Below are 26,147 nucleotides of genomic sequence, written 5' to 3' on the forward strand. Positions count from 1 at the left end.
TAAATGACTGTGTCTCAGTGCATATTTCTGCATCTCTTCTACATTATTAATCAGTATTTGAATATATTCAGGCACCTACATCTTCTATGTATGAAAGGTGTGGGAAACTGAAAACAAATAAAAAAAAAAAAAAAAAAAAAAAAGGTGGTTTGCATAGATTTTACTGACTTCTGAAGAGCCTAATATGACATCTATGGTACTATAAATGACTGTGTCTCAGTGCATATTTCTGCATCTCTTCTACATTATTAATCAGTATTTGAATATATTCAGGCACCTACATCTTCTATGTATGAATATTGTATAAGTAAAAAGTAATGGAGATGGTATATAATGCTACAAATAACAGATTTTAACTAAAACATTGGCAGTAAGTTACAGCTGTTTACACAGTGCTTCAAAATCTTCAATGAATAGATTACTTCATTAAGAAAAAAGTGCTTAGAATGAAAGGATCCAACAGCTACTAATTTTCTGGCAAATTCTGCTTTGTTTAGTCTTAAGACATTTAAGCTATGCTGGATTCAAGAACTGTCATTTTGAATGAATTAGATTCAAGGTGAAAATACAAATTTTCAGGTCTGATAGTATTATTACTAGACTTTTATGTACAAAATATATAATATGAGATAATATACTTTCCAGAGGTTTTGCTACTGGTATTTGTAGCATTAATTATATTTTATGAATATATGATGTAAAAGATACACAGGTTCTTTCTTAACTTCTTTTAAACTGATTTTGTTCTCGAGTGTAAATGAGAAGAGCAAGATAAGGGGAAGGTCTGTAGTGTAGTCTTCTGGTTTTGATGTTATCCACTTGCCAATTGTTGTTGCATTTCAGTTACATTGAGTTATGCTGTATGTGTATGCATTGCTTTGTTCAAAAATGAGGTTTTTTTCCTTAGGTAGCCTTTCTTTCTCACTTTCAGACATTTTCTGTGTCACTTCGTTACACATATAGACACATATACTGTAGTTTTTACAGAACTTCAGCATGGGGGAGTACATTGAAAAATTGGATCACTCAACAGTCATGATCAGACAGCTAAAGGAAGTTGTTATGTTGTTATCTCTGTGTGTGTGTTCATATAGATGTGCGTGTTTAATATAATTTTAATATGAACACAAGTGTTGTGYACGAGGGCAGTTAAAGAATTCAAGAAAGTTTCTCTATAGGTTCAATAACAGCTGTATTGACTTGCTTTTCCCCAACAGGTCCATGTATATATTTGGGGGGTTTTCAAGTGTTCTTTTGAATGACATCCTTGTGTACAAGCCTCCGAACTGTGAAGCATTTAGAGATGAAGAGCTATGTAAAAATGCTCGTCCAGGGATAAGGTGTCTGTGGAACAAGAAACACTGCGAGTCCTGGGAATCTGGCCACGCTAATAACATCCTTAGAGCAAAGTGTCCTAAAAAGGCAGGTGCGTATATTATCATGTACAAATGTTTTTACATTAAACTTTAAGATTAGAGTTTTAAATGTTACAATGCAATATAGGAATAAGAAGACAAAAACAAGTGGAATCAATGAATGGGTATTAAGATGGTTCTTTTCTGGGAATATCTGGTGCAAGTGGCTAATGGTTTGATTTTTAAAATAATCTCTTGATTTTTTTCAATTTTAAATACAGAGAAGTAGATGCAAAAAGCATGAGTTTAAGATGCTAGGGCACAGAAAACAGAGAGTATCTAAGGAGAAGAAATCACTTCTTTGTGGGGCCAAAACTTAAAGTGACTTTACTTGGAATTTGCCTCTGTTTGAAGGACAGAGGGATGAGCTTTGAAATACTGTAAATGATTAAACTTTCTATTTCTCAATCTTTTCCTGTTTGATGTTAATGAATAAATAAAAATCTTCACATTGTTCTGAAAGAAATCTTAATATCAGTCAGAACATGGATGGACTTTGTAAATGGTTTCTGGCACAGCAGGTGTGTAGCACTGTCATATCCACATGCAGGGAAGTATCACTGCTTCAGGCACGTCACTTATACTCTTTGATACGTATGGACAAATACAGTCCATTCACAGCTGGAAACCTTGAAGCAAACAAGCACTTGGCTGCAGCATGTCAAAATCAGTTAAAATTTCTCCTGTGAAATTGCTTAGCATTGTGATAGCTGTGTATTGATTGAAACAGCAATTTGTCATCATGAATAATAGTTGCAACCTATTTCAAATATTTTGACTTGTCACAAATAGATTGCTTGTAAAAGTGCTGTTCTTACGCACAYGCATGAGCACAGTATGCAGCACTGCTACATATATCTGCTACATATTTGTGATCTTTCCATGCAGCCAAGTATATAATTGCTAACCAAACTTTGACCGTATGTTAACATATAAACTACTATATTAAGCTGCAAGTCTATATTTAATGTTTGTTTTAAAAATATTAGCTCTACTATTAAGAAATGCTTCCACGTAATTGACTTTTCCATTATATTTTTCATGATTTGTTTCTGAACTGGATATAAAGTTGAAAAGTTGAAACAGTAGATTTTATAACAATGTTATCTGAGTAAAACTGTTTTCTTCAAAACTGTTCTTGCACAATTTTACAACGCTTAGAGATCTGGAATCTAGAGCTTTTCAGTTCTTCATAAGAGGAGCTGAAGCATAGTACCGTTTTTTTCTTTTTTTTTTTTTTTAAGGGAAAATACAAAGCAAACTACAGACACACTGAATCAAGATAGAACAGAGTAGATTCTAAAATATGTCTGTGGCAGTGGGATCACAGTAGAAAAGGCAAGATCTATAAAAATCGAACTATGATAGTGTGTTGTTTGCCAGAACTTTAACTAACTGGACTGAGCCACTTCWCTTTGCTGGATCTCTCCAAATTTGGTAGTAACATTCTGTCTAAAGCCAAGTGTTTGGGGTATTCTTTTACACTACCTGACTCAGTGGTTGTGCTGGTTGAGAGAATCATGCAAGAATCTACTGAGAGTTGGAATTAAAACACAAACACAAGTTCTAGTGGGTTTGAAGACGGCGATTCTTGGATGGGAAGTGATCCCTGGCAACTAAATCTCTTTAAAATTATCTCAGGACCAAGGAAGCCAGACGACCCAACAGTTGAAAAGAGGAGTCAATGTAGGAAATGTTAGGAATTCTCATATATAGGATTGTAGTGATTTTTCATTTTCTTTTAATCTCCATTTAATAGAAGTAAACATCTTTCCTGAAATATTTTAAGTAATATGAATAGTCCAAGTCCTGAGATTTGTATTAGGTATCTAAAGTAACCCTTTTCAACAAAGATTTTTCATATAGAATGGGAAAAACACAACTTTAAAAATATATAGATTAATTTAGAGCTAAAATATTTATATGTGTTGCTAACAAACTTCTTTTTAACTTCTCTTTAAATTAAYAGTGCCATCTTGCATGATAATCTATTTTTTTTCCAGAAATTTGCATCTGAAGATTTTTTCCTTTCCTTTTTTTTAAGGGATGAGCAAAGGATAGTTTGAGGCTAGTATTCTTAACCTGTTAACCTGTGCACCATCTTAAATATGTCTGTATATTGCAAACCAGAGAGTATTTCTTTAGTTGAATAATGTTAAGTGAATGCAATTGATTTTCTACAATACCAGGCTTTTTGATGTCCACAGTTTCTACTAAGTTGAGAGAGAAAATATTCTGAGAAGGCATCCAAACCCACGAAAATGTGGTTTTCTCCTTCAGTGTGATGTTTCTTTTTGACTTCCATTCATATTGCAGCTGCTGCAGATGACAGATGTTACAGGTATGCAGACTGTGCGAGCTGCACTGCTAATACAAATGGATGCCAGTGGTGTGATGACAAGAAGTGCATTTCAGCAAACAGTAACTGCAGCATGGTGAGTCTCCGTAGATCTGTGGATGTAGTATTAATCTTGTGAGTATTTTTGTTGGTAAAACAGATGCCTTTGGCACCAAATGAAAAGGAGGTGCACTTCCAGCACACTTCAATAGTGATTTGTTTTGAACCTAAGCATAAAGGTAGTAATATAATGTAAGCTTTTTTGTTTAAAAGGTCAGAGATCCTGATATAGCTGTTATTCATAAATCTGTGGGTTTCAGGGATTATTACTACAGCACTCCAATTATCATCCCTAGGCAGGTTTACCATAAATTTGCCATGTTGTGGTGCCTGACTGAGTGTAAGAGTTGGCCCACAACAATTAAGACTAATAGCATTTGAAACCTCAGAGTATTTTGTCTTCTAAAGAGCAAAACTATAGTTTCCACTATTATTTGGTAAAGGTAAATGTATTTATAATGAATATTAAAATCTAAGGAACTTAGAACTGTCTCCTGAGAAGTTTTTTTTACAATCTTGTATTTTATGAACATCTTTATTGACTCTACAATTAAAAATACTTTAAAAATACTTTAAAAGGAGGAAAAGCAAAAGTCATTCTCTTTATTGGCCTGACTCTCACCACACAGATAAATACTCTTGATAGGAAAGAGGTAAACTAGGTTTCCAGTCAAAGTATTTTTCAATATTTCTTTGGCAAAAACAAATAGAAAAGGATGTAGCTTACATAATTTTGTAAGTTTTGAGCTCACAGTTTTGATGGATTATACAGTTCTATAGATATGAAAGAGGGGCTAGAGTACAAACCACATAGTATTTTAGAAAAAATCTAGAAAGAGGAGAGTAAAGTATTTAATACTAATTCCTGAAATGCTAAGAAAGACAAGTACTTTCATCCTACAATCGATATATAAAAAAAATCACTGTGGTTCTAAGTCTGTCTGTATCCCGTATCAGGATCAGAACTGGAAAATGAAAGTGATAGATGTAAGTCAGAAATCTTCTATGTAACATAATCTACTCACACTTTTATGTGTAAATATTATAAGTATCCTACAGCAATAGAAGACTTGAGGAACAGATGGTCTATCATGTTTCAGCTTTGCTAGTTATAACCTTAGTGTTGTGTTAATATGAGTTACCTATTGGATTCACATTTACATTGGACTAATGAGATTTTCAGGGAAGCAATGTTCATGTTGGATTTAAGGGAAATAAGTGCAGGGAATAAGGGAATACAACAGAAAACTATTATAGAATAGTCACTAGTACTAGTGAATTTTATTTTAAATATTAAATAACATGGGATTTGTGATCAGTAAGTAATAGAACAAATATTTTAGTTTAGTTTGAAAATTGCAATCTGTATGTAATGTTGCTGTGAAATAAATCACTTTTCAAAACAATCAGGATGCTTAAGGATTTTGACATTGTGATAATGATGTGTTAACAGGGTATATTGTTTGAGGTATTGAAAATGAGCAGATGGTGCTTACTTGTAATCTAAAATTCATTGTACAGCATCTCTCAGGCAGTTTTGTGAATAACCATTGTGACTGAGTGTAAGTAAATGGGGAGTTGTGCCAGAGGTTTTGTATGCGTTACTGTTTGCATATATTTATTGTAAAGGAACAGGATGTCTATGTGGACAATATTTCCTTTGGCGCTGTTTCATACACTTGTGTAGACACTTTCTCCTAGAACAGCCTCTGTTTCTCTTTGCAGTAAGTAAAGAGTACTTTACTTTCTTATAGACCAGAAAAAGAGTGGATGCCTTTTATAATATGATCACTGATGAGCATCTGGTCGAATAAAGGCAGCAAACAGGCCCCTGAACAGCAGTGTTCTCCAGCAGTAATGAAGCTGGTCCTGTCTGAGATTGAAAATTCATTTTAACAATTGCATTTCAGGACTTCCCAAAAAGAAAAGGAAAAAAAAAAAAAAAAAAAACCCACTATATAAAAAGAGTTTGGCTCTTTTCCCTATCATTTGCAGTAAGTTGATGCACTATCATCATAATTCCAATATTAGCAACTGTGTTAGCTTATTATCATATTGCCCCTTTAAATGTGATTTGTAGTGTTCCGGAAGATGATATATACTAGGAGGAAAGGAACTAAAATTGTTGAGTAAATCGTACATATGCTACCTAAGTTCTCTCCTTTTGTGCTACTCAGCGCTGTTATTAAGGAGAGAAAATATTTGTATAGAGATCTTTGGCAGGTAGATGATTTTAATTTATGGGATGGCACTGTTAGTTACGTAAATGAAATCTGAAGAAATACTAGTTACTAAAATAAATTGACAAAATGTATTTTCTGTCATAAAARAAATATGAAATTGAAATTGGCTATGTCATGGCTTGCCAAAATGGTACCTGCAGATCTTCTGCCTTTAAACCAAGTACCTTACATACAAGTTTGTGGATAAAACTTCAAAGTGACTGGAATTTTTGAAATAGGATTTGTTGTGTTTTATAATCRCTTATCTGTATCTTCAATTTTTGCTTGTTTAACTTAACTCAGCTCAAACAATAGAGCACATTATCTTGCACTTTCTGTCAATAAAGTGTAAGTGTAGTTATTTTAAGCTTGCTACTTGCTCTGCTTTCTATAATCTTTTTGATTGTTTTGCAAAGTTTTCTTTGCTTCAAACAACTGGGGAATGAAATAATTTGATGAGAGCCTATCTTTGAACCATATAGGAAGTAGAGGTTTACTTTAGTTGTTAAGCTCGTCCTATGCTCAATAGCAAGAAGTGACATCTTTGGAGTGATGTTTGTTCCAACAGTTATTCAAAGTGTGAGACCAATGGGATGAGCAGTCCCCTACAGATGCCTTTTGTGGTCTCCACCAACTGAAAAGGACACCTAGACAAGGACCTTAAGTTAGACCCAATTTCTAGATGGCTCTGATTTTCTGGGGAAAATGCTTATTTCAGYTTTGGCTGCTGGGCTGCTGGCAGTGTGACATGTAATATGCCCCTCTGTCTGCTTTGTTTCCATAGTCGGTGAAAAACTACACCAAATGCCATGTGAGAAATGAGCAGATCTGCAATAAACTGACCAGCTGTAAGAGCTGCTCCCTGCACCTGAACTGCCAGTGGGACCAGCGGCAGCAGGAGTGCCAGGCGCTACCCGGTAAGGCCTCGGCATGGGCACTCTGCTTCTCCTCCCTCTGAGCGACCAGAGCCGTTGGACTCCTTGATGGCTGCGYGTTCCCTGGCTGTGTCGCTTGTGCTCGTTGGGCTTCTGGGGTTCTCCACTGAAATAGCTGCACTTGGGGCTTGCTGTGCAGATAGGACCCGAGGTCTGATTTCTAAATTGCCTAATGTTATTAATACAATGAAAGCAATGAATATTAAAATACGAATTAAAATATTTTTTAGAAGGTGAATGCTAATATTTTGCCATAATGTATTTCTGTATTTCATATTGGTAAATGCAATTCATATTGGTAACTACATATATGCAGTTAGATACCTGAAGTGCCCCTCTCTKTTCTTCTTGTTCAAATGTTATTGAACAGAAATTGCTTTTATGACACAACTACCTGTCTAGTCTACAAATAGTTTCTGTGATTTTTTTTGTAGAAATTATTCATTAAATAGCTTACATAAACTTTATATAGTTTTAAATGGCCTTTGTACAATCTCTGAGAAAAATAATGCCTGTACATTAKTTAGTCTCTTGATAGTTAATAGTTATCTGCATCCGACTGATTCTGAAATATTTTGAAGAGAAAACGTTTCCTAAAATATTTAATTATCAGGATTTCCTATCAAGGTAATGTTTATTATAGATAGACTAACATATGAAAAAGCAAAGATAAGATATATTTGTCATCTTTTAATTCTAGCAAATTTATTTTCAAATTTGAAATTTATAAAATGTTTAGTTAAAATGATTTCTTTATTTCTTTACGTAAAACATCTGCTATAATTAAATCACTCAAAGTTACATTACTTGGCATTTTAAAATATTTAGGAGATATGAAAAAGAAAATTGAATATTGGGATATATTTTGAATTATTATCTGATAGAAATGAAATCCTGACTATCTTTTAAGTTTTTGAATCCTTTAAATCAATTTTAATTATATTCTTTTTTAATACTAGCTCATCTGTGCGGGGAAGGATGGAGTCATATCGGAGATGCCTGCCTGCGCATAAATTCTAGTCGTGAAAGYTATGACAATGCCAAACTCTACTGCTACAATTTAAGTGGGAATCTTGCCTCATTAACAACCTCAAAAGAAGTGGAATTTGTTCTGGATGAAATACAGAAGTATACACTTCAGGTAACTTTAATAACTGCAGTTCCTGCTCATGTGAATGAAACTTGTGTTTGAGCAAACTAGCAAACTTGCAAATGAGCAAGTTTTAAGGGTTTGTCCAAATATAAAGAGGAAAATTAAATGTGTTCATGAAGACTTAAAAATACATTGATGAATACGTTCATGAAGACGAAAAAATACATTCATGAGAAAAACATTCATGAAGACTTTAAAATGAGAATAGTGTTCTGCCAAATGTCTGTGGTATTGGTGCTGTGTAGGGTATATCAGAAACCTCCTATAGAAGCCTAATAAAACAGTATTTCTCAAATGCTTCTYCCTCCTGACTTAACTGTTACAGGTTTGTGTTTGCGTTTTGCTTTCAAGAAATAAAAGGATGTCTGGAAGACTGATTGTGGAAATGCCAGTTCTTTTCCCACATACTGTTGCAGCAGAAATGAAAACAAAATAAAATTATTTTCACTGTAATAAAAAACGATTTCCTTGCTTTCCACATCAGTGAATGTTAAACTGCTCAAAGGATTGTTTTTGGCTGCTGAACTCATCTAATCTGAAGAAAATAGAGTTGATTACTGATCTAATCTGATCTGTTTTATATTGTTCCTTTTAAATTGGAACTGCCTGTACTCGTTCTACAGATGTAGTAGTAAAAAACCAAAATGCATTGAGTTTTTGTGAGGAATCCTTGTTGGAGTTGTAGCTGTGTAATGGAAATGCTTTTTTTTTTTTCTCGTTGGTAGTATCTAGAAATGAGATGTGGACCTTGCTATCAGTGATATGATTGTAGATTAAAACTAACAAATGTCCCCCTCACCCTCCTAAAAAAGCCCAAAACAAGCAACAAAAGCCAAAACAAAACCAAAGAGAGAACTAAATGGGCTAAACTCAGCTTCCTGCAAAAGCGTAAAGCCCATTGTCATTAACATAGCAGATCAAGAATCTCCAGAACTGAGCAGTGTTTTTATCACTAGTGTAATAGATGCTCTCCACTATCACCTATGGGGCAAATTATTAAAAATATTATGTGTAYCTCAGAGTTTTGTACAGTATCTTAAAGAAAATCTTTCCTAGTTTTAAAGCTGGTGGTGGTAATGGTAGTTCCTGGCTGAGAGCTGTGTGTCCACACTGCACTTGTAAGGTCTGTCTGCTGCCTTTGGTGTGATCATCAACAACAGATGTTACTTGTGGCTGCGGTGTCTCGTGAGTAGATAGGAGTGGATCTTGAGAGATTGGGAACTGTTTTGAGGAAACTTAAAGTCTTTTGGAGTCTCGGGCAGTTTTCCCAGTTGATTTTTTCCCATTTCTACTACAGACTTTTCTATTTATTTAATGTTATTTGTGTTTCATCAGAATGCCTACCTGCTGGTGTGCATATGTGTACGCATACATATTTGTGTGTGTCTATGGGTGTATCTATGTTTAAAATAGACACAGTTCATTTCTCCTGTGGATGGATATCTCTTAACTAGAGGTCATATTTTTTTAAAAAAACCTACTTTCAGTCAGATGGATGATGAACACAAAAAACCTTGACTTGAATTATATCAACTCCTGTAATTGATATTTTTTGTTCCTTATATAGAAATCGGTAGTGGATTGTAGGGTTCTCCCTCAGCCTCCTATTTCTGCTACACAATGCTTAAATCAATGTGAGACAGATTTAATCTCTGTACCTCTAAAGTCTCCATTACTGTGTCATCCCTGTCTGGGTCTCAGCCACCTTGGAATTAAATGATTGCAACATGCTCTGCTGAGGGGATGTATTTGCGAGTTGGTTTTAGGTAGGTAGCTTCAGTTTAAGAGCTAAGTGGTTAGAGTTTGCTTCCTGAGGTGTTTAGGTTGCTGCAAACGTTACTCACATCAGACTGTATCCCAGAGAGGGAGGCCTGTTCCAAAGGCATCAAACCCTGCAGTGTCCACGCAGGCAGCGTGTCTTAGTAGAATAAGAAACCATTATAGGCAGCTATTGGGGTGGCAGCCTCACTTTATTTACTTATTTTTTTCCTCCTGACCTCTGTTTAAAATATTTCACAGGAGGCCCTGAACTAATAGGTTCTGATAGATGAGACTGAGATGTAGATGAGAAATAGGTTTTTACTATTTGTGAGCTAGACTTGTGCTGTGTTTCAAGGCTTAGAACTTCTAGAAGGTGACATCCTGATTAGCATGTTTTTATTTAAATGAAGTATGGCCTGAGACAGTGTAAGGATATAAATTTGAGGTATTCCACATACAGTTTATACAATGGTAGACAAATGTATCTTTAAAGATATATCTTGGATTAAATGATCATGGAGTTATCAGAATCTCTTTTCTTTTGTCTAACTTTTCCTCTCAAACTGCAGTCGTAATGATTTAGGAGGTGAGATTTCATTTTAGATAGCATGTTTTTGTTACAGATAGTGTTGTGGAGTTCACAAACGTAGTCAGAGAAGCTGTAAGGTGAAAACTGTGCCCTAATCTGAAATATCTATGCTGGAGTTCCATTTCTGTTATTAATATCAAAGGCTTTACATTTTTTTATGAGGAAGAAAAGGTTTTAGGATTAGTGGATGTGTCAAAGTCATATTTGGAAAAAAAGAATATGGATCTATTTTTGTCTACACTTTATTTGATATTCTTCTACTGAGAAAAGGAAAAAAAAAAAAAACTACCTTTGACAACTGCTGTATAGATTACAGACCATTAAAATGGTATGAATACATACCATAACCTGGAAGGAAAGTCTTTAGTGTTCATACACATAATGAAGATCATTTCAAAATATACAAAGCCCTTGTTCTAGGGCAAATTTAGGCCCATTTATTCAGCAGGTTTCAAATAATAGGAAGCACTAGTGCTTTGGAATGATCCAGGAGGCAGAGATGGCTGCGGGCTCTGCAGCCCCATCAGAGCTTACTGTGCATCAATATTTTCTCATAATTCTAGTATTAAATTGAGAATCAATAGAATATCTCCTTTTAAAAAGTACAGGGATTGTTCATTTGATACTAAAGAAAGGGACTAAATTAATACATTTCTGATGTGCAGTCAAGTTACTGATAAATTTGTGTAAATGTTCTAAAATTATCAATAATAGTTTAATGTCTAATTTGTACTTTTCATTGAAAATAAATTTATTAGTGAATGAGAAAATAAATACAGTGGATAGACTGCCTATTCTTATACTGAGGCAAAAAGCTTGACATTTTTTCTTTGACTGAGCAAGCAAAATATTATGAAAGGGAAGATTTGAGTTTTTCTGCAGTGTAGGGTAAAACAGCAGCACTATAAGGTTAATTAATAGTTTCTGCAATATAAGGTTAATTGATAGTTCCTACTAATATTAAAATGTGGTATACTCATTTATAAATGCAATTACTTCTCTTGGGAGCATCCTCACAACTGTGGGATTTAACGTCAAGTAAAAATTTTCTTGCCACAGTGCAGTACATTCTGAGAAGATTTAATTTTGTTGTAGTAAGCATAAACAAAGATGAGAAAAAATTGAACAATGTGTTTCATTATATAAACTGCTTGCAGCTTCTCCTTCAACTTACTCTTTTCCAGGTTTAGCATGTTTTAGTGGTGGTTGTAGCTAATTAGCTAATTTTGCATGGCACCATTCTCCATTGTCAGCTCCAAGTCTTCCCAGMGGACTGTATGTTTTAATTGCAAAGAATTTGTTTGGACGTTTTTATCTAAAGTTCTCATGTTTAGTTGTTCTGAAGCTGACTTTTTTTTTTCTTGAATTAGTCTCTTTGCTACAGTTTTTAAGTCTTCCTTTAGCTGCCACAGAGCAGAAAACGGGTTTCCAGAAGACTGACCTCTATAAAGAGGAAGTTTCAAGGATATTCTAACTGAAACTCCACAGGAATAATTGTTATTATCCTTTTCTATAGATTGAAATTGAAWACCCCATAGTTCAGTTTTACATAACTTTTCATATCCATCTCCGAAACAGGGAAATATGAAAGCAGTAGGAGAAYTAAGTGTTGTTAGGATGTAATGCTTCACACCTCCATTAGTAGTTACATTTGGTGTGTCTTATAGATGCTGTTGCATTTACAAGAATGAAACTTGCCTTCCCTTGTTTATAATGTATCATTCATTACACTGTGTAAATATATCACAAAAATGAAATATGTAGTTATCGAGCATGGAACCAACCAATCTGTGAGTCAGTATGTGAAAAGGGTGGTTTCTCTTCATGTAGCTAGTGCTATTCTCAGTAAGCAGTTTTTCACTGATAGTTTGCTTCTCTTCTGCATCACTATCTGAAAGCCTCTCGTAAAAGTATGGTATAGAGGTGTAAAGACACAGGGGCGAGAGATTTTCAAGATTCAGTCACATGTTTTTACCTTAGACAGCTATTTTCCTAGAAAACATGGTGTTTAAATGGGTCTTTAAAAGTTCATTGATATTTGTTGATAAGATATTATTGTGACTAACACACCAGAAAATGAGGCAGAAGAGTATTTAAGCAAATGCAGGGATAAATTTCTGAAAAAAGATACATGATTCTTCAATAAATTGCATAGTTATCAAACAGAGGAGAATTATGAGCATCAGTAGTAACTGGCTATTCAGAAAGGGTAAACTTGCTCACTTCAATCATCTGCAAATTATTGGATCCTCATTAAATTTGTGCTGAGGCATCTGTGTAGTATCTGAAAAATGTGCCATAACAATAAATGATAATATTCACTGTAGATCTCAGAACAACTTAGCCCAATTAAACTTTCCATGAATAAATATTGGAATTAACACCAAGTATCAGCTTTGTAGTTAAGGTTACACAATCTTCCTCTCTAAGTGCAATTCCATTACTACTGGAACTGTACTACTTAGAAGGTAATTATTATTGCTTAAAAGAAAAATAAAATATGATGCCGTAGAATAAGATAAGAGCACTTTTTAGAAGTTATTGGTCATAAGTGTTTAATAAATGCCTATAGTAGCTAAATATAAGGCAAGTTTTTAGCCTAATAGGACTATAGATATAACTGCATATGGAATGGCACATGTTCTGCTCTCCAGCARCTTGTCTATGATTTTAGGTGGATCCTAAATCCATTAAGGTGGATTTTTCACTTAAGAAATTGGCAAAAACCCTTTTAGCAGTGGTAAAAATGATTACTGTACATAAAATGGTTAAATCTTGACCAGCTGGATTTTCAAGTGTATAGCTTCCAAAGCTAGCYCAATGTTTTAAATACTGGCCTAAAAAGAAAGAGGGGAGAGAAGAAACATATTCTGTTGAATGTTGTAGTCTGAGATTATAYAGTGGATGAAATAAAGCTATGGAATAATTCTTAAAAAAATGTTTGACTGCATTGATCCAACTTGGGCAAACAAGGTTAATGTCTAGTAAGATCCATTAAGAGCTTCCTTGAGTCAGGCGAGAGCACGTGCTGCATGTTGTGTTGTGTTAGGATAATGGATAATTTTTGCATATTTTCTTATCTTCTATTTAACTGAAAATACTTGGTAGAATATTATTGGGGAAAGACGGGTTGTTGTTGATATGATTTTGCTTTGAATTGTATACATATTCAGAATTTTCATGTTTATATGTTGGAGCTTTATTTTCTAGAAATTTCTGGTGAAAAAATTGAAAGTAGATACTATTTCTCAGAACATAATGACAGTATTCCAGAAAAAATCTCAAATACAAAAACAAGAAGTAAAAGCACCTACATCCTGCAATCACTTTTAAAGAAATTCTTGCTTATATGTATTGTATAAAAATAGAAAAGCAATTACAATTCATATTTGTTCCCATGGGCCACTGCTTCCTCCCTATCTTTTCCTTTTCCCACATGAAGGGAAATTAATTAAGGCAAAATTTTATAAACTACTTCATTTCACATAGAAATCTGTAATGTAATTGAAATCGTTTCTAAAGCCGATGAAGAATAATTATCTGTATTATATAGTCACAAAGCTATCATTTGTTTTGGAGACTTTTTGTGGATGTATCACAAGGTAGTTGAAGTATAGCATTTAGCTCTTTATGTTTCTACAACAATAGAGCAAATGTGCAACACTGATGTTGAAAATAATGGTAAATCATTTTTTAAAATGCTAATGGTATTTTAAAGATATAAATTTTAGAGACATAAATGGAAAATCATTCCCTAGATACAGTTGTGAATCTTGGTTAAAAGATTCAAAGTAAATGGTTAGTCTGTTGTATAAGGAAAATGAAAACTTTCTCATTACTTATTAATAGCACTCATTGCTAAGTATTAGACAAGCAAAGACATCAAGGATTGTGATGGCTACTGTATTAAAACTATTGAATGCCATTATTTTAATTGCTAAACTGATTGTTTGTAGTTTTAAATTAAAAGTAATGTATCCAATACATATTTACTAGCATTGGAATTGTGGACCTGCCTGAGTCTTACCTATGTGTCTCAGTTGCCAGTGTATGCTGATAAGTATTGCTTATAGATTCTAGAGGTTGGAATTCTTGTCCTGTTTATTCTGATCTTTGATTTCTGTGATGTGATGCTGCAAAAYGGTATATTTACATTACCCATATCAGCTTATAGTGAGTAATCTGTACAGCAGGCACTGGAAAAAGCATGATTTAATTATACACATTCTGTAAGATTTCTAGCTCTTTATCAATCAATATTAATCAGAATTGACTTCAGATGAACAAAACAGACAGCTTTTTAATAGAGTGGAAGCATGTTGTGGCTTTGTTGTTTACAACAAGATAGAAAAAAGAATAGGATAAAAGCTGTATGGACAATAACTGATGAGACAAAGGGAAATATTTGCTAATTCTTCCAAAAGGTGAAGCTGTTGCTTTTGGATTATTCTTTAATAATAATACTAAGAAGAAGAAGGAAGAATGGCATTTCATTAATTGTCTTTATGTTTATTTCTCTCTATTTCATAGAAAATTTCACCCTGGGTAGGTTTACGCAAGATCAACATCTCGTACTGGGGATGGGATGACATGTCTCCTTTTACGAATACGACTCTGCAGTGGCTTCCTGGAGAGCCGAACGACTCCGGTTTCTGTGCATACCTGGAAAGAGCCGAGGTGGCAGGTCTGAAAGCGAATCCATGCACTGCGATGGCAGATGGGCTCGTCTGCGAGAAACCTGTTGGTAAGTCATCTTTCTTAGCCACTTATGTGACTCTTATGATTAGCCAGCTGTTTTGACTTTCATTTGGCTAAGAGGGATTTGTACAATATGGATTAAATAATTAGGAAAAAAATAATGTCCTGCTTTAGTTCTTGAAAAATAGGAAACTTCAGTCTAAAAGACAAATAGCAATTTTAAACTAGCAAATATTTATCTGTGAATTAGCTTACATGGATTAGTCTGCATTATACTAGAAGTCTGCATTACACTAGAAGTCCTGTGGTTTGGAGTMAGTATTTGTCAGTGACTTTTAGCTGTGCCATTCTTGCACTAGGGATGGATGCTGAGAAATAGAGGCTAAATTTTGTCACATCAGAAAACATAAATATGGGTATAATCACTCGCTCCAAAGGGTCTGTCCAGTGCAGCTATCCTGCCTACGGTGTTATTTGCAGTTTGCCTCTCAGATTTGTGTTAATAAACATACCAAGATTGTGTCATTTCACTTTCTATGAGAAGATAATAGAAGACTAAATATTGCTTTTCGTGATTTTATTGAACTGCAACTTTTCAACATTATGAAAGTCTGTGCAAAACTAACTGTAATCACACAGGGATTCCCATAATCTCAGGACAGTTTGTTCACTGATAATTCAAATAAATGATGTTGAAATTACATAAGAGGACAGACTGTTCCATGGAATTACCAGAGTCTTGCTTGACATTATGCTTACCCTGAACTTCTGTTACCTCCTCCCTGAAATGCTCCTTGAATTAGGATKAATTTTTTCTTTCTGTTTTCAGACTAGAATTCTGAAGGTACAATTGCTTTATTTTAAACTAACGGGATAAGAAAGTTATGGTGACTGAGAGCTAAAGCTAAGAAAGCCTGGTGACATATGTCACAGTGCTTAAATATGACTCCTTGTAGAGTAAATCATCATTTGTTTCTRGTGGTCTTTGGCAGCTAATTTGATGACCTTAAATTGTCTTCCTTTCCCCTAAGTGAAGCTGATAATGGTACCATAAAATATATCTGTGAAATACTTAATAGTATGTAATTATTAAACACACAAAAATTGAAAAGTGCTTTCAGAAGTTAAAGTTCTTTGTGTGCTAAGATGCTAAGTAATAGTTTTATGTATATATATGTGTATATATATGTGTATATATATGGACATAAATATACACATAAATATACTTATATGGACATAACTATATGTATATTTTAGGTATATTTATGTATGTACATGCATATATATGTGTGTATCTTTATCTGTATCAGCACATGCCCTTATCTTAGGTTTTATGGCAACATTTTCCTGGAAATAGTGTTCAAAATCATGTCTAAAGGAGGATAAGGGTTGCAAAAATGAGACAAACATCTACTTAAAAAGTGATCTTCAAGCTTGATCTCTTTTTTTATTCTTGCTTTTATATACAAGCGGAAAAACTCAATTATGTAATTCAATTAGTAGGGGTACACTGTGATTTTATGCTAATCTGCAGGTAGAGATCGGTGCTAGCTTTAAAGAGGGAGTAATTACAAACYAGGTGCACTTTTTCCCCCTTTTTTAGTTTTTTCCTTCCCCTGAATGATGCTATATTTTCCCTAAAGAAGCTGAATGCTGATGGACTTACCAAGTATCAGACTGAAGAAAGAAGTGGGAGCAAACCCTGTGTTATCTCTCCAGTTTTCTTCTTTCCTTTCCTGAAAATTACCTAACCAACGTAAGCTACTGTGTAAGCCTGAGTGTAATATAAGCCTCTCTTTTCAAGAAAGGGGGAAAAAAGTTCAAGAAAACCACCCAAGTTCACAGCCCACTAGTTGCYTTTGATAGAGTCTTTTAAGGACTGAGGAGGAGCTGAATTCCTAGAGTCTTTAAGTTTCTGATGCATTTTGTCAGCACCTTAGCAAGGATGTTGCTAATAAAATGTGGTTAAAAAAATGAATTTGTGTTTAAAATTGCTTTTTGTTTCTTTGTTTCTTTTCYAGTTAGTCCCAATCAGAATGCTAGACCCTGCAAAAAGCCATGCTCCCTGCGAACAACGTGTTCTAACTGCACCAGTAATGGTATGGAGTGCATGTGGTGCAGCAGTACAAAGAGATGTGTTGACTCAAAYGCCTATATAATCTCCTTCCCATATGGACAGTGTCTGGAATGGCAAACAGCCACATGCTCCCGTGAGTATCTTAATGGATGTGTATTCTATTAAATATCACGTTATATTTTTTTTTTCCACTCAGAACATTTAAACAAATTGGATTCAACACATTCATTAAAAATAAAAATTGATGACTTTGTRTGACTGTTAATGTCAGCAGTCAATACTGTATATTATGTAGATGCAGATAAAGTACTGGCAATTACTTTATGATGGAACATATTTAGTGTTTTAAAGGGGCCAGTAAAAAGTGATTAGTTTTATCAAATATGGAAAAATACTGTGATTTTTTTTGCATGACTCGTATTAGCATGCCAATTGTTGTCTGTGAATTGAAAGAAATTGCTGAGTAAAATTAGAGTAATAATATATAGACCTTAGAGTAATCAGAAATCTAGTTATTAAAGAAAGAAGAGAGGAGCTGAATTCATAGATTATTAAGTTGCTGATCTATTTTGTCAAAAGATTCAAAGACTTTCTAGCTTGGAAAGATAAAAGTGTTATACTAGTAATAGCAATAGTCTTGAAAATGCAATTATAAAAGAAATGATCTAGCTGGTTTTTTTTTTTTTTTGCAAATGCCAGTTATTGATGCTTAGATGCTTAGAGATTGTTTGTCCACTGCACAGGACTGTTAGACTGTCAGGCAGATAAAAAGGGATGAAAAAACTTTTGTCTTATATGACACAGGTTGTATTAATTTACTGGATTACTTATTTCTTCCCTTTGAAATAAAAGATGGATGGAATCTTCTTGTGTCAAGCAGTAAAGATGCTTCCCAGATGTCTCTCTTGGAAGCATGTTTTATCAGAAATCAGTTCAGTGACCCTCTAGGAGACGAATGCTTAATGTGCTTTTTTGCTTTCCCAATTYATAAATGTTATTTTTCCTCAAGTCTATGGCAACTAGACCTTGTTGAATTTGGTGCCATGCAGTCGCCATGTGTATCAGTGTCATAGTCCATATAGATGCTGAAGCAAGCTGCCTTATATTCTTGTCTCAATCGCACCTTATTTAGAAAAAGAAGTGTGATGCAATTATACACAAGACTGTTTCTTAGTATTTTCACAAATTACTGTCCTTAAAGACTCAATGAAAGTGTTTCCCACCTATAAATGACTCCAATCCAGTGGAAATGTTATTTGATGCTGATACTGAATTGTGGCAGAAGACAGTGAGATTTGCAATTTAGAGATAATATTGCCAGATTACCACRTGGGTGGTGCTTAGATTTTTGAACTGGATGCATCATGGCAATCTGAACTTTGTTTTGGGGTTAGTTTATTATTTGCACATTATGCAGATTGTATGGGGAGCACATCAGTGGTTTTTAATTTATCTGTCATTTATGTCAGGTCTGTAACAATTTCACATAAAATAAGCCAATTGGGATTTGCTACATGTCAATTCAGTGTTATCTTAAGGGCAATTTTGTATAAAAATTCATTTTCCATCCAGAAAAAAAATAAAGAAAAAAAGAAGCAACATCCATAGATAAACTTCTTATAGAGCTTAAGGCATCGGATATTCAGCATGTTGAACAAGAAAATAAATATCCAAATGAATATAATTTAGTAGTTGTTTCAGTCTAGATGATTTAATCTATTAGATTCGTCTTCATTTTTCTTATGTGGTAGTAAGGTATTATTTTTCATTCTTTTCTCAAGATATAATGTTTCTGCTTATTTGAAAAATTGAATGTAACTGCATCTTTGAAAGAAAAAAAGGAATCCTTTATTTTCCTTTGAAAATCCTCTGAAAGAGGGAAGGAGGCCATTACAGAATGGTCTTTGTGTTTCTGTTAGACTGCTACTGTATTGAAAAAAAAAAAAAAAAAGAAAGCAAACAAACAAAAATAGTGTCACTGAGCTTCAGAACTTTGAGCTGATTTTCTACCGATCTGTCATGTGGTTGTTTGGATTAAATTTCTAACATTGGAGCTCTTTTTTTCTTTTTTTTTTTTTTTTTTTTTNCACACTGGAGGCACTTATAAAATGTTTCTTTCCATTTGGATCCTTGGATGTCTAAAGATACAAAGAGCTCATGTTGCAGCTTCCCTTGTTTTTAAACTCAAGACCTCTTTCTGATTCTTGACTGCCTGTTTTCACGAAATCTGCAGATATTGTCAGAATCCTGGCACAGCTTACTGTGACCACTAGCATTGCTTTTGATTTTTTCCTATTATTTTTTTTTAAGATATTAAAAATGTTAAAAGGACTTTGGTAATTAAGCCAGACTTGACCTTTATGGATGTCCAATTTTGTATTATCACTAAATGGATACGTCTTGTTTATTGACTTCACAATTTCACGATCCCTTTGAGACACAAGTGTAAGTGATCAGACTTTGCCAATTAATTGTGACACTGCATCATTACTTACTAGCTCTGCATCAAAAATCACAGTTTTTATGGATTACTTTTTCATAGATATTTTTAATAATGGAAAACATCTTTTTTTCTTTTTCTCTAAGATCATTTTAATGAAGAGCTGAATGTTATCATCAGAATTTTTTTATATTATCCATAATTGGGTGTTGGCCATCTATTCATCTTGCAAATTTTATGTTCTCTTACCTAACTTCTATTTGTTACTTTTCCTTTAAAAAGCAGGTTATGTAAGACCGTCTGTACATAACTGGCCAAGCATTTGCCAGTCATTGATTTTAGTATGGGCTGCATATGTGCATATGCAGCCATAACTCGGAGGCAGTAAAGGCTTCCTTTTCAAGACTAGTTTCACGAATGAACACAGACTAAAATGAACTTCATGTTTAACTTCATCTTTTTCCTAGTATTCTTCTGAAAATTATGTTTTTAATGGGAGAAATGGAATGAAATAAAAGGAATGAATTATCATGCTGTTCTAGCTCTAGCTGTTGAACTCTACATCATAGTTTTAAGGTTTTAATTATCACAGTGTATCATCTATCTGAATGCTTTCCACCAGAAAAWTTTAATACACTTAATACATTAAGAAATGTCTTTGACTAGTTCTGAATTCCTGGAAGGTCTTCTAAAAGTTCAGCTGTACATTAAAATATATATTTTTTCAAAGTCTGTGAAGTTAATGTAAGAAAAAAAAATAGTGTGTTGTCATCAATGTTCACGTGATTCTGAAGGTYGTTCAGCTGTGCTACACCATTTAATTTTTTAATGATGTAAGATATAGCAGAAAAAGCTGGGATAAATCTGTAAATTCTTAATCCTAAATATACAAAATTGCCTCTTCATTTACTATTAATTAGGTGGTTACAATCTTAACTTGTTGTGAACAGATTTGTTTGAACATGAGCCAGACCATTCCTCTGAGAAAATAATATAATGGAAAATAATTAGATATTCGATTTTAACATGAAAGTAAATAAAAGCTAAACCTAATGCAACAGATGTGGACCTTGCATTAAAATGGTATTGAATTATGTTTTGAAGTTTGGCCATTTTTTTTTGTGAAGTTATATATTATGCTGGCTTCATTCAAAAGTTGTTTTTCACAGATATGAGGTGTGCAGATGAATATTCAAAATATTAGGCTCATCATAAAATAGCTCATGCCAAATACATGAATTTGGACTGTCACCATTTTTTCTCCCTTCTTTTGGTTTTTGACCTAACTTTGAATTCTAGACTGTTCTTCTTGGAAAGGCTGATACATGAGTAAAATTATATGTAAAATGGATGCATCATATAAGATATAAATTTGTAAACATGAGATATATATATATATATACACATACTGCATCATGGAATTTGATGACAATTTGTAATAGTGCTTTCCTGCCTCATTTTCTCATTATGCTTTATARCATAACGTGTTCAGGTTTTGCTATCTTTGGGAAAAAAAAATAAGACTTTTTAAAGTAAATGTGCAGATATTCTTACTGAAACATTATTGAAATTTTTGCAATTGTACTAGAAAATAGCTGATGTAGTTTCGTGTAACTTCTTCCTCAACTATAGTAAAAAACTTTGCATGTTATTTAAAAAAGAAAAAAAAACTTGCATTAATATTGCATTTTATGTAATAAAGCTCAAAACTGCTCTGGACTGAGGACCTGTGGACAGTGTTTGGAACAACCTGGGTGTGGATGGTGTAACGATCCCAGCAATACTGGGAAAGGACAGTGTTTGGAAGGCTCATCGAGGGGGCCAGTGAAGCCTCTTGCCTTGCACTCCACTGAGATGGTGCTTGATGCTGCTCTTTGTCCCAAGGAGAAAAATTATGAGTGGTCTTTTATCCAATGTCCGGGTAAGATGCACTGCTTTTTTTTTTTTTTTTTTATCTTTATTTGAATAAGGTGTTTAAATTTGTAACATGGAATAGGAGTTACAGAGTATAGAATTAAAGTGTGTTTAGGCACTCAAATTTAACATAAGTATTTTGAGTAATTCATAGATGTTTGTCCAAATTATTTCTTAATTAGAAAGTTGATCTTTTGTTTCAGTATACATGTGCTTATTTTGGGGGCAGATTTATTTGTGAAATTTAATGCAAATAGTTCAATGAAAATCTGCTGCTTATTTGTAGGCAAGTTTTTATCAGTTTTTTACTTCTTCAAGTTCAGCTGTGCATGTTAGCTTCAGCTTTACGTTTCTTCTGGCATTAAATATCTTCCAGCATCTGTATCCATCAAAGGAAAGTGCAGTTGGAGAGAGATGGCTGTAGGTAACTGCTGATGTCCAGGCACAGGGATTCCTGCATCCAAGCTGGTGATGAAAAGGCATCCCAAAGGCTGCCAAATATGTCAGCTGTGCCACCAGTATTAGCTTTTAGACATTGCTGGTGAAAGTTGTGCTTTTGTAGTCTTAAAAAGAATCTCTCAAGACTAAATTTTAGCTGTATTGATCCCTTTATAGTATCTTAATGTTTTGGTTCATTAGGTAAGCAAGCAAGACATCAGGTGCTCTAATTTAGTGCAAAATGAACTGGTGTAGTCCCCTAGGATGGTGCTGCATGAAAACACTCCTGAAAGCAGTTTACTTGCAGCAGGGTGCAAGTGCAGCTAAGCGAAATACATATTGGAGAAGTTAAAAGACCTCCATATGTAATAACTGATACAGTTTTAAAGATGTCTTGATATTGATGCCACATTATGGTACAAGATTTGTTAACTTCTGAGCTTAATTTAAATGTTAAAGTACAAGTTCACCAGTACTAAGTGCATTGTTAGACCTGTTATAAATGTGTGTATAATCTGTCCCTGCTGAAGGTATAATGGATATAGATTCTGATTTCCTTAGTTATTTATGAGTTGGAAGACTTCATAACCTTATTTGATTATATCTTCATGTGTAAAATCCTGTATTTGTTATAAGTTCTGACCAAGATTGCAGCGAGGTTGCCCTTCAGTTTTGAAGACGGTTATTCCGTGAATTTATTAAAAGGCAAATCATTCTTAAGTCAGAAAGGTTAAAATTTCTGTTGACATGAAATTCCATTTTGATTGATGTAGACTGTAGGCTTTGATCCTAAGGTTTTGTTTTCACTTTATTAACAAAATACCATCTTTAAGGGATTATAGTAACACAGTTTATTAATCTTAACACAGCAACCTGAAAACATTCACTTAATGTACTTGAAATATAATGGAGTTGATCATAAATCTGTATTAACTTGCTGAACAGCTTGTAATTGGATAAAAGTAAAAATAAATAGGTTATGACATATACTTCAGAGGTTATTCTGTGTGATTGATGAATAATTGGATAAATCATTCATGTTCGTAGATGCAGGTTTTCCTTGTAGTTCTTATCTATGTTCTTTGTGGCTTTGCAGTACCTCTGGGCAATTGGCTTGATAAATACTGTTTTAAATTCTCTCTCATTTTCTGTCTGTTTTAATTTTAAAAACCATTATTAAACAGCATAAAGTGAGAAAGTCTGACAGGTTTTGAATGAAATGCCYTTTTTTTTTCCCCTCCATTTACAGCCAGGGAAAAAACAGGAATTATTTGCATGATATGAGCTGTACGCTCTGTCTTGAGCATGTAAAATATTATTAACAAACCTGAAAAGGAAATAATTTATATTAAAGAACTTTGTTTGCAGTTAAATATGATTATCTTGTGATTTGATTATTCAGAAATAACAAACCTGAAGTAGGTTTCTTAAAAAAAAAAAACCTAAAGTGAGTTTATGACAATTATAAGAAATCTACCTTGCCTTTTTTTTCCTTTTTTTACCCTTTTCTTCTTCCTTTTTTTTCCCTTTTAAATGCAGAATGAAGATTATTGCGATATATGGCAAAATTAAATGAGGAGATTCCTTTAGAGAAAAAAAAGAAAAAAACTCATTTCACAAAGCACAGTAATGAAGTGTATAATTTTATTTATTATAAAGCCCATTACAACTTCATATCATCTTAATTAAGACATCCCCAATGTGATTGCAGTCTTGTCTCTGTTATAGAAAATTGTTGAATTAYACAGTCTTTCTAGCTTTCCACATTTTTTTTTCAATAATGTGAAAACCAATTATGGTTTTTAGGAAAAACAGCTAAAATACAGTACTCTTTCAAAATGGAGTGCCATTATTAGGGTAAATTGTAGATTTCATTAATCCTTATTGTGTATGTAAGTTCTGACTTTGATTTAATATCCCGTCTATTTCCCTGGGCTTTAATGAAATATAAGACTTGAAGGCTGTCCTGTCTGATGAGATAATATTATACCTTGCAGCAAAATAAAATTTTCAAAAAAAAAAAACAAAAAAAACCCTCCTGATTGATTAAAGTTTCATTTATTGAAATAGCCAAAAAATGAAGAAATAAAAAAGTAAGTATCAGAAAGAATAAAAGGATTAAAAATTAATGGCCCGCTAGTTAGAAGAAAAAAAAAACAGATTGGGACATTTTATCTATATTAATATAGAGGCTTAATTAGGCAAATATTCATTCTTGCCTGGAGAATTAGAGTTTGCATTTAGCCTCTAAATTYACGTATAGTCTTCATGCTTCTTAAATATTCCTGGTCGTATCACAAGAGCATCTTTTAAGCATTCAGGAGTAGATTGTTGAAGTTATGCTGATGATGTGATTATCATTATCCATATGATATTTTTAGTAGTTTTGGGGATCTGCTCTGGGTAATACAGCTTTGACTATAAATCAGTAAATAAATTGTGCTATATATTTTAATTTGTAGGCCTTATGACTAGTTTATAATCTAAAGCTGTTGAAAAATTAGTAAGTTGCTTTAGGATATATGAAGAAACTTTGGCTAAATCTCTTCAGTTATTACACGAGTCAGAAGTAAAAACTTGATTTCCAGTAGTACTGAAAGTATGTATTAAATGTAGAAAATATTTAAAAGACGAAGCAGACAAAACCTCAAGGCCAGATACCTGGCATTTCAAACCAAGCATGTAATTATAACTAAAAGAACAAAGCCGTCCTTTCTAATAATCACCTATTCTTAAAAGAAAAAAAAAAAAAAAGCGAAACCTAAGCACTTATTAAGGCTTTGGGTGGCCTGAAAAGGTTAGGGCATTGTGCTTGACTGCTGAGGAAGCTCCTACACGTGTTTGATTACAAGACTTCATAGGCATAGCTAGAGAAGCAAGAGGATATTTTAAGCTTGTGAGGTTTAATGGTTTTCAGAGATGGGTTCAGTATTAAGTTACTAAAACTATTAAGTTACTGAAACCTTCTGAGTAATACAGTGAGAACTACTGTTTTTTTCTTAGCGAGGCAAGTGAATGACATTTATATTAAAAATCCAAATTACAAAAAAAACCCMAAAAATCTACTAAAGTAGCTGTCATCTGCTGAGTCTTAAACACACTTTACTAGTAAAATATTGACCGTTTTGACATAATCTGACATTTGCTGTTCCAACTGACATATTGCTAATCTGTTGAGCCCTCAGTGTCCAAGTCCCACTCTACGGAGAGGTCAGAACTACTTTCAAACCCCCATCTTTGGCTATTTTGACTGAGTCTTGGTAGAGAGATCAAATATTTTGACAGAGTCCATATGATTTTGCTGCAACAGTAACCAGTAACTTTCTGTGAGTTTGCTGAAAATACGGAGCAYGAGACGTGGTTTAAAAGAAGATCGAGGGTTCTACTATTGTTTCATTTGTCAAATAAAATTTCTTTGAATTTCATTGGCCAATTGTGAGTAGGGGCAGGAGGTATTTGAAGAGCTTCTGCTGTCTTTAAAACCTCTCTGGGCTCTTGGTTCTTTTTCTTGGTTYTGTGTATCCTCTCTCCCCTGCAAGATTGTCGATGGTTGATTTTTAGCCTTGCAGTAGTTGTGCCGCATCTCACAGCAGACTGAACGTAGGCTTGGGGATTTTTGTTTGGTCTTGGTGATTTACAGCCTGTTAAGGGTTTTCTGTAGTGATCAGGCAGCTTTTTATGTCTACAGGGACTCAATTTTATGTCTGCAAGGACYTTCTCAAGAGCCTTGAGCTACCAAGTCACTAGGCACTGCATACTCACTTTTGTGATCTTTCGTGAGTTCCTGTCTTGTCACGATGCTATTTTAACTATCTTCTGTCTCAAGTAATAACTATATATGCTGGTCATCAGTTAGGATTAAGCTCTTCRAAACTGCATTCTCCTACAGCTTTGTAATCACATGATTTTATTTGCAAAAGCAGGTTGGTAATGACTCTCTAAATGTTTTATTCTAGCGTGCCAGTGCAATGGCCACAGCACCTGCGTCAACAGCAACGTGTGTGATCAGTGCAAAAACCTAACGACAGGAAAGCAGTGTGAAACCTGCATGCCCGGCTACTACGGGGATCCCACGAATGGAGGGCAGTGCACAGGTAGGTCCTGCGT

General features: G+C 33.9%; 1 protein-coding gene across 1 annotated transcript in view; it reads left to right on the forward strand.

The window, feature by feature from the left end:
- ATRNL1 (attractin like 1) overlaps positions 1 to 26,147 on the forward strand; it is a 406,499-nt gene that overhangs the window by 75,063 nt on the left and 305,289 nt on the right. The window contains exons 13-20 of the mRNA XM_026050694.1: positions 1,218 to 1,426; positions 3,732 to 3,850; positions 6,820 to 6,952; positions 7,930 to 8,111; positions 15,004 to 15,217; positions 17,193 to 17,381; positions 21,391 to 21,609; positions 25,997 to 26,134. Coding sequence (XP_025906479.1) covers positions 1,218 to 1,426; positions 3,732 to 3,850; positions 6,820 to 6,952; positions 7,930 to 8,111; positions 15,004 to 15,217; positions 17,193 to 17,381; positions 21,391 to 21,609; positions 25,997 to 26,134 — 1,403 coding nt within the window. The remainder of the gene's footprint in view (positions 1 to 1,217; positions 1,427 to 3,731; positions 3,851 to 6,819; positions 6,953 to 7,929; positions 8,112 to 15,003; positions 15,218 to 17,192; positions 17,382 to 21,390; positions 21,610 to 25,996; positions 26,135 to 26,147) is intronic.

Source organism: Nothoprocta perdicaria, unplaced genomic scaffold (genome assembly GCF_003342845.1).
Source record: "Nothoprocta perdicaria isolate Ctin4 unplaced genomic scaffold, notPer1 scaffold_7, whole genome shotgun sequence".
Lineage (NCBI taxonomy): Eukaryota > Metazoa > Chordata > Aves > Tinamiformes > Tinamidae > Nothoprocta > Nothoprocta perdicaria.